Raw genomic sequence first — 13563 nt, forward strand, 5'->3', positions numbered from 1 at the left:
CGGCCAGGCACGATGGCTCATGCCTGTAATCCCAGCACTTTGGGAGGTCAAGACGGGCAGAACACAAGGTCAGGAGTTCGAGACCAGCAGCCTGGCCAACATAGTGAAACCTCGTCTCTACCAAAAATACAAAAAATTAGCCAGGCGTGGTGGCAGGTGCCTGTAGTCCCAGCTACTTGGCAGGCTGAGGCAGGAGAATCGCTTGAACCTGGGAGACAGAGGTTGCGGTGAGCGGAGATTGTGCCATTGCACTCCAGCCTGGGCGACAAGAGTGAAACTCTGTCTCAAAACAGCAACAACAACAAAAAAAAAAAAATTAAAAAAAAAGAATTAATGTCTCAGTGGGGTTCAGGCATCAGCATTTTTAGAAAGCTCCATGGGTGGCTGAATGTGGTGGTTCATGCCTATAATCCCAGCACTTTGGGAGGCCAAGGCAGGGGGATCCCTTGAGGCCAAAAGTTCAAGAACAGCCTGAGCAACATAGGGAGATGCCCACCTCTACAAAAAAAAATTTTAAGTCGGATGTGGTGATGCAACCTGTAGGCCCAGCTACTCGGGGGAGCTGAAGCAGGAGGATCACTTGAGCCCAGGAGTTTGAGGCTGCAGTGAGCCGTGATTGCACCACTGCACTCCAGCCTGGGCAACAGGGTAAAAAACCTGTCTCTAAAAAAAATAAATAAATAAAATAAATAAAATAAAATGCAGATTCTGAAGCAGCAGGTCTGGAGTGAGGCCTGAGATTCTGCATTTCTGACAAGCTCCCAGGGCATGCCTTGTGCTGCTGGTTTTCAGACCACACTTTGAGAGAAAAGGCTTTTACTCAGTGGGCCCCAAATGTTCCACATCATAACCCTTCCCAGGGAGCTGGTTAAGCCTCACAGATGCACAGGGCGCTCTGTGGAGGTTGCTGATTCAGGAGGTCTGGGAGTCTGGTTAAAAGTAACTTGCCCCACAACAATCACTAGTAAGTGGAGATGGGTCCCGGCATTCTGGCCCCAGAGCTGTGCTCTTAGCTGCTGCCTCACAGCCCCTTTCCACTGATACATGCAAGAAAATCCACATGATTCCCAGCATGATTTTTGCTGAGCCCTTCCAAGGAGGCTGAAAGGAACAGAGGACACATTACTGCATGGAACACACCGGAAATATTTTATTAGTTTCCAGATGGAGCAAAGGATAGAGTAAAAACATTTCAGTAGAGCTCCACAGCTCTCCTCAGGGAGCCCACTCTGGCATCTGCGGCCCCCCAGTCCTGGCACCGCCTGTAGTCCCCGGGCCTCAGCAGGTACTGCCGCCCCCGGTAGTTGGGCAGCTCGTAAAGGACCCAGGAGCCCTCCAGCACGTTGAAGGAGTGGATCTCACTGAGGTGGAAGCGGTCTTGAAGGGAGGGGCAGTCCTCAGTGATCTCCACCATCTGGCCCCTACAATCCTCTCGCTCATGGATCCTGATCCTGTGGGAACTGGCCTGGGGGTTCAGCAAACAGCAGAAGAGGGAACGTCAGAAAAACCTGACTTCCTGGGAGGATGATTTAAAAAATTTTTTTTCTCGGCCGGGCGCGGTGGCTCCCGCGGCGGGCGGATCATGTCAGGAAAGCAAGACCATCCTGGCTAACACGGTGAAACCCCGTCTCCACTAAAAATACAAAAACAAAATTAGCCAGGCGTGATGGCGGGCGCCTGTAGTCCCAGCTACTCGGGAGGCTGAGGCGGGAGAATGGCGTGAACCCGGGAGGTGGAGCTTGCAGTGAGCTGAGATCGAGCCACTGCACTCCAGCCTGGGCGACAGAATGAGACTCGTCTCAAAAAAAAAAAAAAAAAAAAAAAAAAAAAATCCTGTATCAACAGTGACTCAGCTAAAAGAAAGACACTGCTAACACCAGGGCTGCTGTGTATAGTTGGATAGGTTGTGCACTGTGAAACTCAAGAGGGCACTATTCCCCGTTCATTTGGTATGAATGGTGCTCCCTAGAGTTTTCTGGTACAATCTACATGAATAGACACGCTGGTCCTGCTCAGGACCACTTTTAAATATTTTATGTATTTGTTTTGATCTCTCCTTCATAAATTTGTGATGGTTTGGGGCTCTTGTTGGATGACACATAAAATAATAAGATTTGTTTTTTGTTTTTCTTTTTTTGAGACGGAGTCTCTGTCGCCCAGGCTGGAGAGCAGTGGCGCCATCTCGGCTCACTGCAAGCTCCGCCTCCGGGGTTCACGCCATTCTCCTGCCTCAGCCTCCCGACTAGCTGGGACTACAGGCGCCCGCCACCTCGCCCGCTAATTTTTTGTAGTTTTAGTAGAGACGGGGTTTCACCGTGTTAGCCAGGATGTTCTCAATCTCCTGATCTCGTGATCCGCCCACCTCGGCCTCCCAAAGTGCTGGGATTACAGGCATTATAGAATGAGACCATCACTTCTCCTGTTGTCCTTCCCAGCTTTTCCCCATCTCCCCTTTTCCCTAGTTTATAAGACAGGAGAAGGGGGAGAAAGCAAAAAGTTGGAAAGAAACAAAAGTAAGATAAATAGCCAGACAACCTTGGCACCACCACCTGGCCCTAGGAGTTAAACAAAGTAATAATAATAACATCAACCCCTGGCCTAAACTACTTGTGTTATCTGTAAATTCCAGACACTGGGTGAAAAAAGCATTGTAAAACTTTTTGTTCTGTTAGCTGATGCATGTAGTCCCCAGTCACGTTTCCCACTCTTGCTCGATTTATCACGACCCTTTCACGTGGATCCCTTAAAGTTGTAAGCCTTTAAAAAGGCCAAGTATTTCTTTCTCGGGGAGCTCGGTTCTTAAGACGCCAGTCTGCCGATGCTCCCGGCCGAGTAAAAATCCTCTTCCTTCTTTAATCCGGTGTCTGAGGAGTTTTGTCTGCGGCTTGTCCTGCTACAGCATGAGCCACGGCTCCCGGCAAATAATAAGATTTTGAAACAAAAAGGCAAATGTATTCCTGGCAAAAGATATTATTTTGAATCTCAATAGCATTAGGAGAAGCTAGAGGGAGAGAAGGTTGAATTGCTTTTACCCAAATGAGGCTCAGATTGGTGGCAATACAAGAAGAAAGTCCAGCCCAAGCAATCCTTCATCCATGCCTTTCTGTTTTAAGCCCTGCTACTCAAACATGCCGAAAAGCAAGAGCCCTCACAAAGGGAACTAGGTTTCAGTTCTTACCTCCAACATGTGCTCTTACAAATCAGTTTTAGGTAATACCCAAAAATGGAAGTTCAAGATCATGAAGGAGCAGCTGGGCATGGTGGTTCATGCCTGTAATCCCATCACTTTGGAAGGCCAAGGTGGGAGGATTGCTTGAGCCCAGGAGTTCAAGACCAGCATGGACAACACAATGAGACGCTATGTCTACCAAAAAAAAAAAAAAAAAAAAGAGGTGGGAAAATCACTTGAGCTCAGGAGTTTGAGGTTGCAGTGAACTATGATCACACTACTCAAGCCAGTCTGGGTGACAGAGAGAAACCTTGTCTAAAAGGAAGATCTTTTTCTTTTTTTTTTGAGACGAAGTCACAACTGTGTCACCCAGGCTGGAGTGCAGTTGCACAATCTTGGCTCACTGCAACCTCCGCCTCCCAGGTTCAAGCAATTCTCCTGCCTCAGCCTCCCAAGTAGCTGGGACTACAGGCACTCACCACCACACCCGGCTAATTTTTTATTTTTAGTAGAGACGAGGTTTCACCATGTTGGCCAGGCTGGTCTTGAACTTCTGACCTCAGGTGATCTGCCCGCCTGAGCCTTCCAAAGTGCTGGGATTACAGGTGTGAGCCACCGCGCCTGACCATGTCTCTTGTTTTGAGCACTTGTTCTTCCTTCATTTGTTTATTCCTTCCCATTGCCTCAATGCTTTTCTTCCTCCACATTAAAATATTCTTTAGGGGCAGAGCACAATGGCTCATGCCTGTAATCCCAGCACTTTGGGAGGCCGAGGCGGGTGGATCACCTGAGGTCAGGAGTTCAAGACCAGCTTGACCATTATGGTGAAACCTCGTCTCTACTAAAAATACAAAAATTAGCCAGGTGTGGTGGCGTGTGCCTGTAACCCCAGCTACTCTGGAGGCCAAGACAGGAGAATTGCCTGAACTCGGGAGGCAGAGGTGGCAGTGAGCCGAGATCATGCCACTGTACTCCAACCTGGGCAACAGAGCGAGACTCCATCTCAAAAAAAAAAAGAAAAAAAAAATCTTTTTTGTTTGGAGCTCGGATTCTGGATCCCCATCTGAGCCTTCTAATGACATTTCTTCTGTCTCTGTTAAGAGCTGATCAGGAATGTCATTTCGCTCTCAAATCTGGCTTTGAGACTTTCTCTCTCTCTCTCTCTCTATATATATATATACTTTTTTTTTCTTTAGGGAAGATTCTCATAAGCAATTCTTTTTGAGGTTTAAGTGACTGCTAGTAAAGTGGATCTTACAGTCTGTAATTAGAAGAGTTGGAACTTGAAATTAGAAATCTAAGTTTTTGGGCTCCTAATGCCAGACTGGGTCCCTATCAAGCTGTTAAACCCTGTGAGGGGATTTCAGACTTCACAAAAATGGTTCATTTTCCCAGGACTGTCACAGTCAACTTTACGGAATCCCTAACTGTGAAATTCCAGCCTGCTGGGGCTTCATTTGGGTAACAGGGGGCCCTGCAGGAGCTATTGGAATCTCATTGTTGATTACTGGTTTGCCCAATCAGAAGGCAGGACTTGACAGGCCCCTGATGTTTATAATAATAGTTAATACTTGGGGGTGGGTATTGACCTGTGCCAGGTGCCCTCCTTTTACCCTCTTTGGAACCCTAGAAAGGAACTACTCTTATCAGCCCTGTTTACAGACAAAGTAAGAAATAGCCACCTAGCCTATGGGCACCTAAGAGCAAGGAATTAATCTGTTGCTCTTCTATCACCTGTGGCATAGACGCTCTGAGCGAATGCCACGCACAACTTATTCCCAGTAGAGGTGAGTTTGACTTTAGCAAAATAAAATACGACGTCCAGTTAAAAGCACTGCATCACATACTTCTTCAATGGGAGGAAACCTTACGGATGTTAATAAAGGAAAAGAGAATATAGTTAGAGCTAGGAAAAAGAAGGCTGCCATCCCATCCCATCGCCTGTCCTGTGAATCATCCATGTGGATAACTGATGAGACTCGAGGGCACGGAAGGGACCCGGTGGGACTGCACTCACGTGAGGGATGAGGCGGCAGGAGCGGACCGAGTCGCTGAGGCCCATCCACTGCTGGCGATCGGCATAGTCGCCGCGGCGCAGGAAGTATTGGAGGCCCGAGTAGTTGGGCAGCTCATAGAGCATCCAGCAGCCGCTGTCCACGCGCACCGAATTGCAGCGGCTCAAGTAGGGCTGCAGGTTGGGGTGGTCGCTGCTGCATTCATAGTGGCGGCCCTGGAAGCCCCGGTCCTCGTAGAGGGTGATCTGCAAGGCAAGGCGAGGCAAGGCGAGGGCTCACAGGCCTGCCCCTGCCCCAGTCTCCGGCCCCCGCCATGCAGGAAGCTCCCGGGGCCCGGGGCGCGGGCTGAGCTCACCTTCCCCATGGCTGGCTGGACGCACGGCCAGGCTGAGCGGGTGGGGCGGCGGTGCGGCGAGGCTATATAGCAGGAGGAGGGCTGCCGCGTTGGCAAGAACTGCACAAAAGGGGCCCGCGGAGGGGAGCAAGGGCATTTTTTTCTCTCTCTCTGTTCTATATAATGACTGTGGGGGTGGGGGTGGGAGGTTTATTGTATGTTTTCTCTTAGACTCTCTAAAGCTTTCGAATTGATGATCTGGTTAAAACTGTCAGTGCCTTTTGGGCCTCTACATAAAGCCTATTTGGGAAAATGGAATTGAGCAAGTTCTTAAGAGTTAATAATTATAATTAAATGTTTTATTTACCTTTTATAACTTCAATTTGAGCAACAACGCTGAATAGTGACCAAGTCTAAGGTCGAAATGGACTACAGCATGAGGCGTTTAGATTACAGAGTTTTCTTGGTGTGAAATGTGAAACGTGAGGATGATCTTGCCTTCTCCTCGGGGTGTTTACAGTAGGATGTAATTCTCCTTTAAGAGAACCTCTCTATGATCCTACCTGCTTATAAGCAGGGTATCAGATAACTAATGCAGGAGGTTGGATGCCAGGGGTTGGGCCTGAGGAAGCCCTGTTTAGGCACCTGGCCTCAGCTCTGATGGCTGGAGCTTGGGTGGAAGCAGGAAAGTGCTGAGCTTCAGCACCGTGCCTGCCTCAGCACAGACAATGAAACCCTCAACTTTGGGATTCGTGAAGCGACCCTTTGGCAGTTATTACACTGGTAACTTTCTATTTAACTAACATCTTTGCTAACCAAAGGCTAAGCTTAGTTGGTTCTAGCTGCTGACAAATGCAAGTTAACATGCAAATATAACACGTTGAAAATCCTACAATCTTGCAAAGATTCTGCCTTCTTCACCCTGGGGCAAAACTCTTGTGGCTCTCTAGTTAAGGCTCTGACTCCAGGGACTGGGGTCTTCCTTCCTTTTGCCGAGAACCGGTGCCTCCTGGTGTTCCACTCTCTTTAGAGCAGGGTTTCTCAACCGCAGCCAGCACTCTTTTGACATTTGGGGCCAAAAATTATCTGCTGGGTGGGGAGGCTGTCCTGTGCATTGCAGGACATTGAGCAGCATCCTGGCCTCTACCAGCTGGGTACTGGTAGCATTACTGTCCCGTTGTGACAAGCAGAACTGTCTGCAGACATTACCAAAGGTTCCCGGGGAAGCAAATCCACCCCCCATCCCCCCACTGAGAACCACTGATTTAGAATAACTTTGGTGTACCCAGTCTCACTCCTTAGTTTGGATTCTTGCTACCTAAGTCTAATACTAAAAAATAGCTTTCTCTGGACAAATTTTATGTGATCTACATAAGTTTAATAAGCCTCATTTACATGTTTCTCTTTTAAAAATTATAACTTTTGTGGAAAATTTAGAAACTATAAAGCAGTAGAAAGGAGAAAAGATTTTAAGCCATAGTCTTGTATAAAAAGTAGCACTGTTGATGTATATTTAAAAACTCCTAATTCTCACACCTGTGATCTAATATTTCCATCTCTAGGAATTTGTCCAAAGGAAAGAATTAAAGATGCATACAAAGATTATGAACAGTGATATTTTATCAGAATGGTGTTTATAATATAGAAAATTAGACACAAATAAAATGTCCAGAATAGGGCATTGATTAAATAAATCATGGAACACTTGTTAGATAGATGCTATGCAGCTACCAAAAATCATGTTGTCAAAGAATTTATTTAAGGGTATGGAAAATGCTTACCATATGTCAAGTTAAAAAAAACAAGTATATTATACTCTGAAAATTACAAAATATTGAAAGAAATTAAAGAAGCCATAAATAAGTGGAAACACATCCTATGTTAATGGATTGGAAGACAATATTGTTAATATGTCAGTACTACTCAAAGCAATCTACAGATTTAGTGCAATCCCTATCACATCTCAGTGATTTCCTTACACAGAAAGAGAAAAATCTATCCTAAAATTCATTTGGAATCTCAAGGGACCCCAAATCAACAAATTAGTCTTGCAAAAATCGAAGTTGGAAGTTCCTTATTCCTTATTCCTAATAAGGAATGCTGACACATGGCACATATGGATGAACCTTGAAAACATGTGAAGGGAAATAAATCAGACACAGAAAAATGAATATTGTATGATTCCGTTTATTTGAGGTACCTAGAATAGTCAGATTCATAAAGACAGGAAGTGGAATGGTGGTTACCAGGGATTGGAGGAGGTAGGATTGGGGAGTTACTGTTTAATGAATACAGAGTTTCCCTCAAAACTAAAAGTCTTTTAGCACAGGTACCACCCCTAGAATTTCTGGTAAACCAGCACCAGCCTGAAGATCACATTCTCATCAAAGGGTGAAAAAAAAGGAAACTCGAATCAGCCTAGGGTCCTTCCTTCTCAGTGCAAACCACTGAGACTGCTGTTCATACAGCGAAAAAAGGATGGATTCATCACAACTGAGTCAAGAAAGCGCCATCCCCTTCAGAGTTGTGGGCCATAGTCCCAGGGGAAAACCCTACCAAACTGAAGCTAAGAAAAATTTAACTCTTTCTTCTATTATATTACTCTTTCTTCTTTCCTCGCTCTATTACTGACCATCTAGTTATTAACATAACCGTCAATTGCGCCTCAAACTATTGCATTTAATGCTTGCCTTGTTACGCCCTGTGGGGACTTGCCAAGTCAAAGAAAGCTCTCTACTTCAGAAAAGTACCTCTGTCCTTCCTGACTATGCTCAGACTGGCCTTTAGTAAATTAGGGCCATTTAAATCTGGGAAATTTCGATAAAGATTCCAGTGTAGACCAGGAGTCTTGCCCCATAATGTAGAGCTTTTACGTCGTAGTTGGTTCAACGTTCTGTGGACCACTAAAGAGCAAGGATGGACTGCCCCAACTGGTTTTTGTAATTTCCTAAAATCATACATTCATTTTACTAGAGGATCATGGACGTTAAAGACTTAAAACAAACGTTGGCAATTAAGACAGGATACCAAGATGCAAATACCTGGTTGGAATGGATCAAATATTCCATCTGCACGTTAAACAAAAGCAATTGTTGTGCTTGTGCACATGGCAGGCCAGAGGCCCAGATTATCCCCTTTCCACTAAGGTGGTCCCCCAGTCAACCAGGTGTGGGCTGCATGGTAGCTCTTTTCCAGGATTCTGCAGCCTGGAGTAATAAGTTGTGCCAAACTGTCTCTGCTATATCCCAAAGTTCGGCACCCTGAGGGTCAGCCCCTAAGGGCCACCCAGCTTCTGTCTCCCAACACTAAGTTCACTTCGTGTCTCTCATGACAAGGAGGAAACTTAGCTTTCCTTGGAGACCTGAAGGGATGCAGTGAGCTTAAGAATTTTCAAGAACTTATCAATCAGTCAGCCCTTGTTCATCCCCGAGCAGATGTGTGGTGGTATTGTGGTGGGCCTTTACTGGACACTCTGCCAAATAACTGGAGTGGCATTTGTACTTTAGTCCAGTTGGCTCTCCCTTTCACCCTGACATTTCATCTACCAGAGGGAGGAAAAAATAAGACATTGTAAAGTGAGAGAAGCCTCTTATAGGTCTTTCGACTCTCACATCTATTTAGATACAATTGAAGTCCCACAGGAATACCAGATCAATTTAAAGCTTAAAATCAAATAGCTGCAGGATTTGAGTCATTATTTTGGTGAGTGACAGTTAATAAAAATGTAGATTGGATAAACCACATTTATTACAACCAACAGCAACGAACTTTTCATGAGTTAAAAGAAAAAACTCATGTCGGCCCCAGCCCTGACCTGAAAAAACCCTTTACACTCTATGTGACAGAAAGAGGAATATGGCAGTCGGAGTTTTAACCCAGACTGTGGGGCCCTGGCCAAGGCCAGTGGCCTATCTGTCAAAGCAACTAGACGGGGTTTCCAAAGGCTAGCCCCCATGTCTAAGGACCTTGGCAGCAATGGCCTTGTTAGCACAAGAAGCAGATAAACTAACTCTTTGGCAAAACCTGAATATAAAGGCCCCTCCATGCTGTGGTAACTTTGATGAATACCAAAGGACATCATTGGCTAACAAATGATGGATTAACTAAGTACCAAAGCTTCCCATGTGAAAATTCCCACATAACCATTGAAGTTTGTAACACCCTAAACCCTGCCACCTTGCTCCTGGTATCAGAGAGCCCAGTTGGACATAACTGTGTAGAGGCATTAGACTCAGTTTATTCTAGTGGGCCCAACCTCAGAGACCATTCTTGAACATCAGTAGACTGGGAGCTATACATGGAGGGGAGCAGCTTCGCCAGCCCCTGCAAAGTGACTCTGAAGAAGACGACGAGCCCTGCTCCAGTCACACCCGGAAGCTGACTGGTCCACCCGTGGCCTAAGCATGGGAAAACTCATCGCGGGACTCATTTTCCTTAAAATTTGGACTTATGCAGTAAGGACTTCAACTGACCTTCCTCAGACTGAGGACTGTTTCCAGTGTATACATGAAGTCACTGAGGTAGGACAAAAAGTTGCTACAGTCCTATTATTTTATGGTTATTATAAGTGTACAGGGACTCTAAAAAGAATTTGTTTGTATAATGCTATTCTATACAAGGTATGTAGCCCAGGAAATGACCAACCTGATATGTGTTATGACCCATCTGAGCCTCCCATGACCACAGTTTTTGAAATAAGATCAAGGACTGAGGACTGGTGGGGGCTCATAAACGATATGAGTAAAGTGTTAGCCAAAACAGGAAAAAAAGGGGTGCCCAAACAAGTCACCTTGAAATTTGATGCCTGTGCTGTCATTAACAGTAGTAGGTTAGAAACAGGATGTGGTTCTCTTAATTAGAAAAGAGATTATATGGCAGAAAATAAGTACATTCATCATGAATTAGGGCTGTGTAGAAATAAATGTGGATATTGGTCTTGTGTCATTTAGGCTACTTGGATAAAAAATGAAAAAAATCCTGTCCACCTTCGGAAAGTGAAAAGTGGCCCTTCCTGTACCAGTGGTCAGTGTAACCCCTTAGAACTAGCAATAACCAACCCCCTTGATCCTCCCTGGAAAAAAGGGGAGCGTGTAACCCTAGGAATCGATGGGGCTGGACTGGATCCTTGAGTAAATATTGTGGTTTGAGGAGAAGTTTATAAATGCTCTCCTGAGCCAGTATTTCAAACCTTCTATGATGAACTAAATGTGTCAGTACCAGAAATTTCAGGAAAAACAAAAAATCTGTTTTTGCAATTAGCCAAGCATGTAGCCTAGTCTCTCAATGTCACTTCATGTTACGTATGTGGAGGAACTATAATGGGAGATCAATGGCCATGGGAAGCCCCAGAATTAGTACCTACAGACCCAGTTCCTGATGAATTCCTGGCTCAAAAGAATCACCCTGATAACTTCTGGGTTCTAAAAGCCTCAATCATTAGACAATACTGTATAGCAAGAGTGGGGAGGGACTTCATCCTTCCTGTGGGAAGACTCAGCTGCCTTGAGCAAAAAACTGTATAACAATACTACAAACACAGCCACCTAGTGGCGTTCAAACCACACTAAGAAAAATCCACTTAGTAAATTCCCAAATTTGCAAACCGTGTGGACCCACCCGGAGTCCCACCAGGACTGGACAGCCACCAGTGGATTATACTGGATATGTGGGCATAGGCCTTACACCAAATTACTCAACCAGTGGGCAGGTAGTCATGTTATTGGCACTATTAAACCATCTTTCTTCCTACTGCTCATAAAGACAGGTGAACTCCTGGGCTTCCCTGTCTATGCTTCCTGCGAAAAGAGAAGCATAGCTATAAAAAATTGGAAAGATGATAAATAGCCCCCTGAGAGAATCATACATATTATGGGCCTGCTACTTGGGCACAGGACAGCTTGTGGGGATACAGGACCCCCATTTACATACTCAACTGAATCATACGATTACAAGCTATCTTAGAAATAATCATTAATAAGACTGGCAGAGCCTTGACTGTTTTGGCCCGGCAAGAAACTCCAATGAGAAATGCTAACTATCAAAATAGATTGGCTCTTGACTACTTGCTAGCAGCTAAAGGAGGGATCTGTGGGAAATTTAACCTTACTAATTGCTGTCTACACATAGATGATCAAGGGAAAGTTGTTGAAGACCTAGTTAGAAATATGACAAAACTGGCACATGTGCCTGTGCAAGTATGGCATGGATTTGATCCTATGGCCATGTTTGAAAAATGGTTCCCAGCACTAGGAGGATTTAAAACTTTTATAATAGTAGTTATAATAGTATAGGAACCTGCTACTGCTCCCTTGTTTGTTACCTGTACTTCTTTTTTTAATTTTTTTTGAGACAGACTCTTGCTCTGTCACCCAGACTGGAGTGCAGTACAGTGGCCGAATCTCAGCTCACTGCAAGCTCCGCCTCCCAGGTTTACTCCATTCTCCTGCCTCAGCCTACCGAGTAGCTGGGACTACAGGCGCCCGCCACCTCGCCCGGCTAGTTTTTTGTATTTTTTAGTAGAGACGGGGTTTCACCGTGTTAGCCAGGGTGGTCTCGATCTCCTGACCTCGTGATCCGCCCGTCTCGGCCTCCCAAAGTGCTGGGATTACAGGCTTGAGCCACTGCGCCCGGCCAACCTGTACTTCTTCAAATGATAAAAAGCTTCATCACCACCTTAGTTCACCAAAATGCTTCAGCACAAGTGTACTATATGAATCACTATTGATCTGTCTTGCAAGAAGACATGGGTAATGAAAATAAAAGTGAGAATTCCCACTAATGAGTTAGGTTCTCAAAGTGGGGGAATAAGGGAGGAGACCACCCCTCATATTGTCTTATGCCCAATTTCTGCCCCCAAAGAAAGAAGAAGTAAAAACTAAAAGGCAGAAATGAAATCCACAGTTAGACAACCCCACACCACGCCCTAGGCCTGGTTAAAGATCGACCCCTGACCTAACTGGTTATGTTATCTATAGATTCCAGACATTGTATGGAAAAACATTGTGAAAATCCCTGTCCTGTTCTGTTCCATTCTGATTACTGGTACATGCAGCCCTCAGTCCCATACCCCCTGCTTGCTCAATCGATCATGACCCTCTCATGCGGACCCCCTTAGAGTTGTAAACCCTTAAAAGGGACAAGAATTGCTCGCTCGGGGAGCTGGGTTTTCGGAGATGTGAGTCTTGCTGAAACTCCTAGCCGAATAAAGCTATTCCTTCTTTAACTCGGTGTCTGAGGGGTTTTGTCTGTGGCTTGTCCTGCTACAGTTTTATTATAATAAATATTGAGTGAGTAGTTTGTGCACAACACTTTTTTTTCATGTTTAGGAATTGTTTATTAGGATAGATTCCTAGAAGTAGGCTCAAAAGTTGGTTCATATTTCTCCCTCTGCTGTTCTTGTGGCGTTCAACTCCTCATTATCACAAAGGACTGAAGAGGTGTAAATGTTTGCCAATAGTTGGTACCATCTGAATTGCCTCCCAAGACAGGGTGAATTCCATGGATTATAAAGGTGTTAAAGAGTGTCTAAAACAAAGTTTACTTTACATTTCTTATAGTCAGCCGGGCACAGTGGCTCACTCCTGTAATCCCAGCACTTTGGGAAGCCGAGGCAGGTGGATCACTTGAGGTCAGGAGTTTGAGACCAGACTGGTCAACATCGTGAAGCCTCATCTCTAACTAAAAATACAAAAATTAGCCAGGCATGGTGGCGTATACCTGTTATTCCAGCTACTGGGGAGGCTGAGGCAGGAGAATCACTTGAACCCAGGAGACAGAGGTTGTAGTGAGCCGAGATTGCACCACTGCATTCCCTACCTGTTGTCCTCTCCAGTTAAAAAAAAAAAAAAAAATTCCAGCCGGTCGTGGTGGCTCACGCCTGTAATTCCAGCGCTTTGGGAGGCCACGGTGGGCGGATCACAAGGTCAGCAGATGGAGACAATCCTGGCTAGTGAAACCCTGTCTCTACTAAAATTACAAAATAAAAGTAGCTGGGCATGGTGGGGGGCACCTGTAGTCCCAGCTACTCGGGAGGCTGAGGCAGGAGA

General features: G+C 45.4%; 1 protein-coding gene across 1 annotated transcript; it reads right to left on the reverse strand.

Annotated features, from left to right (window-relative positions):
* Positions 1–1127: 1127 nt before the first annotated feature.
* LOC104672982 (gamma-crystallin D-like) lies at positions 1128–5548 on the reverse strand. The gene is made up of 3 exons (XM_010376853.2): positions 5540–5548; positions 5187–5429; positions 1128–1465 (listed from the first exon to the last, which is right to left on the reverse strand). Exons 1-3 carry the CDS (start codon positions 5546–5548, stop codon positions 1193–1195), a joined length of 525 nt encoding a protein of 174 aa, XP_010375155.1. The 3' UTR covers positions 1128–1192.
* Positions 5549–13563: the final 8015 nt, after the last annotated feature.

The sequence above is a fragment of the Rhinopithecus roxellana genome, chromosome 14, assembly GCF_007565055.1.
Source record: "Rhinopithecus roxellana isolate Shanxi Qingling chromosome 14, ASM756505v1, whole genome shotgun sequence".
In the NCBI taxonomy this organism is placed as follows: Eukaryota; Metazoa; Chordata; class Mammalia; order Primates; family Cercopithecidae; genus Rhinopithecus; species Rhinopithecus roxellana.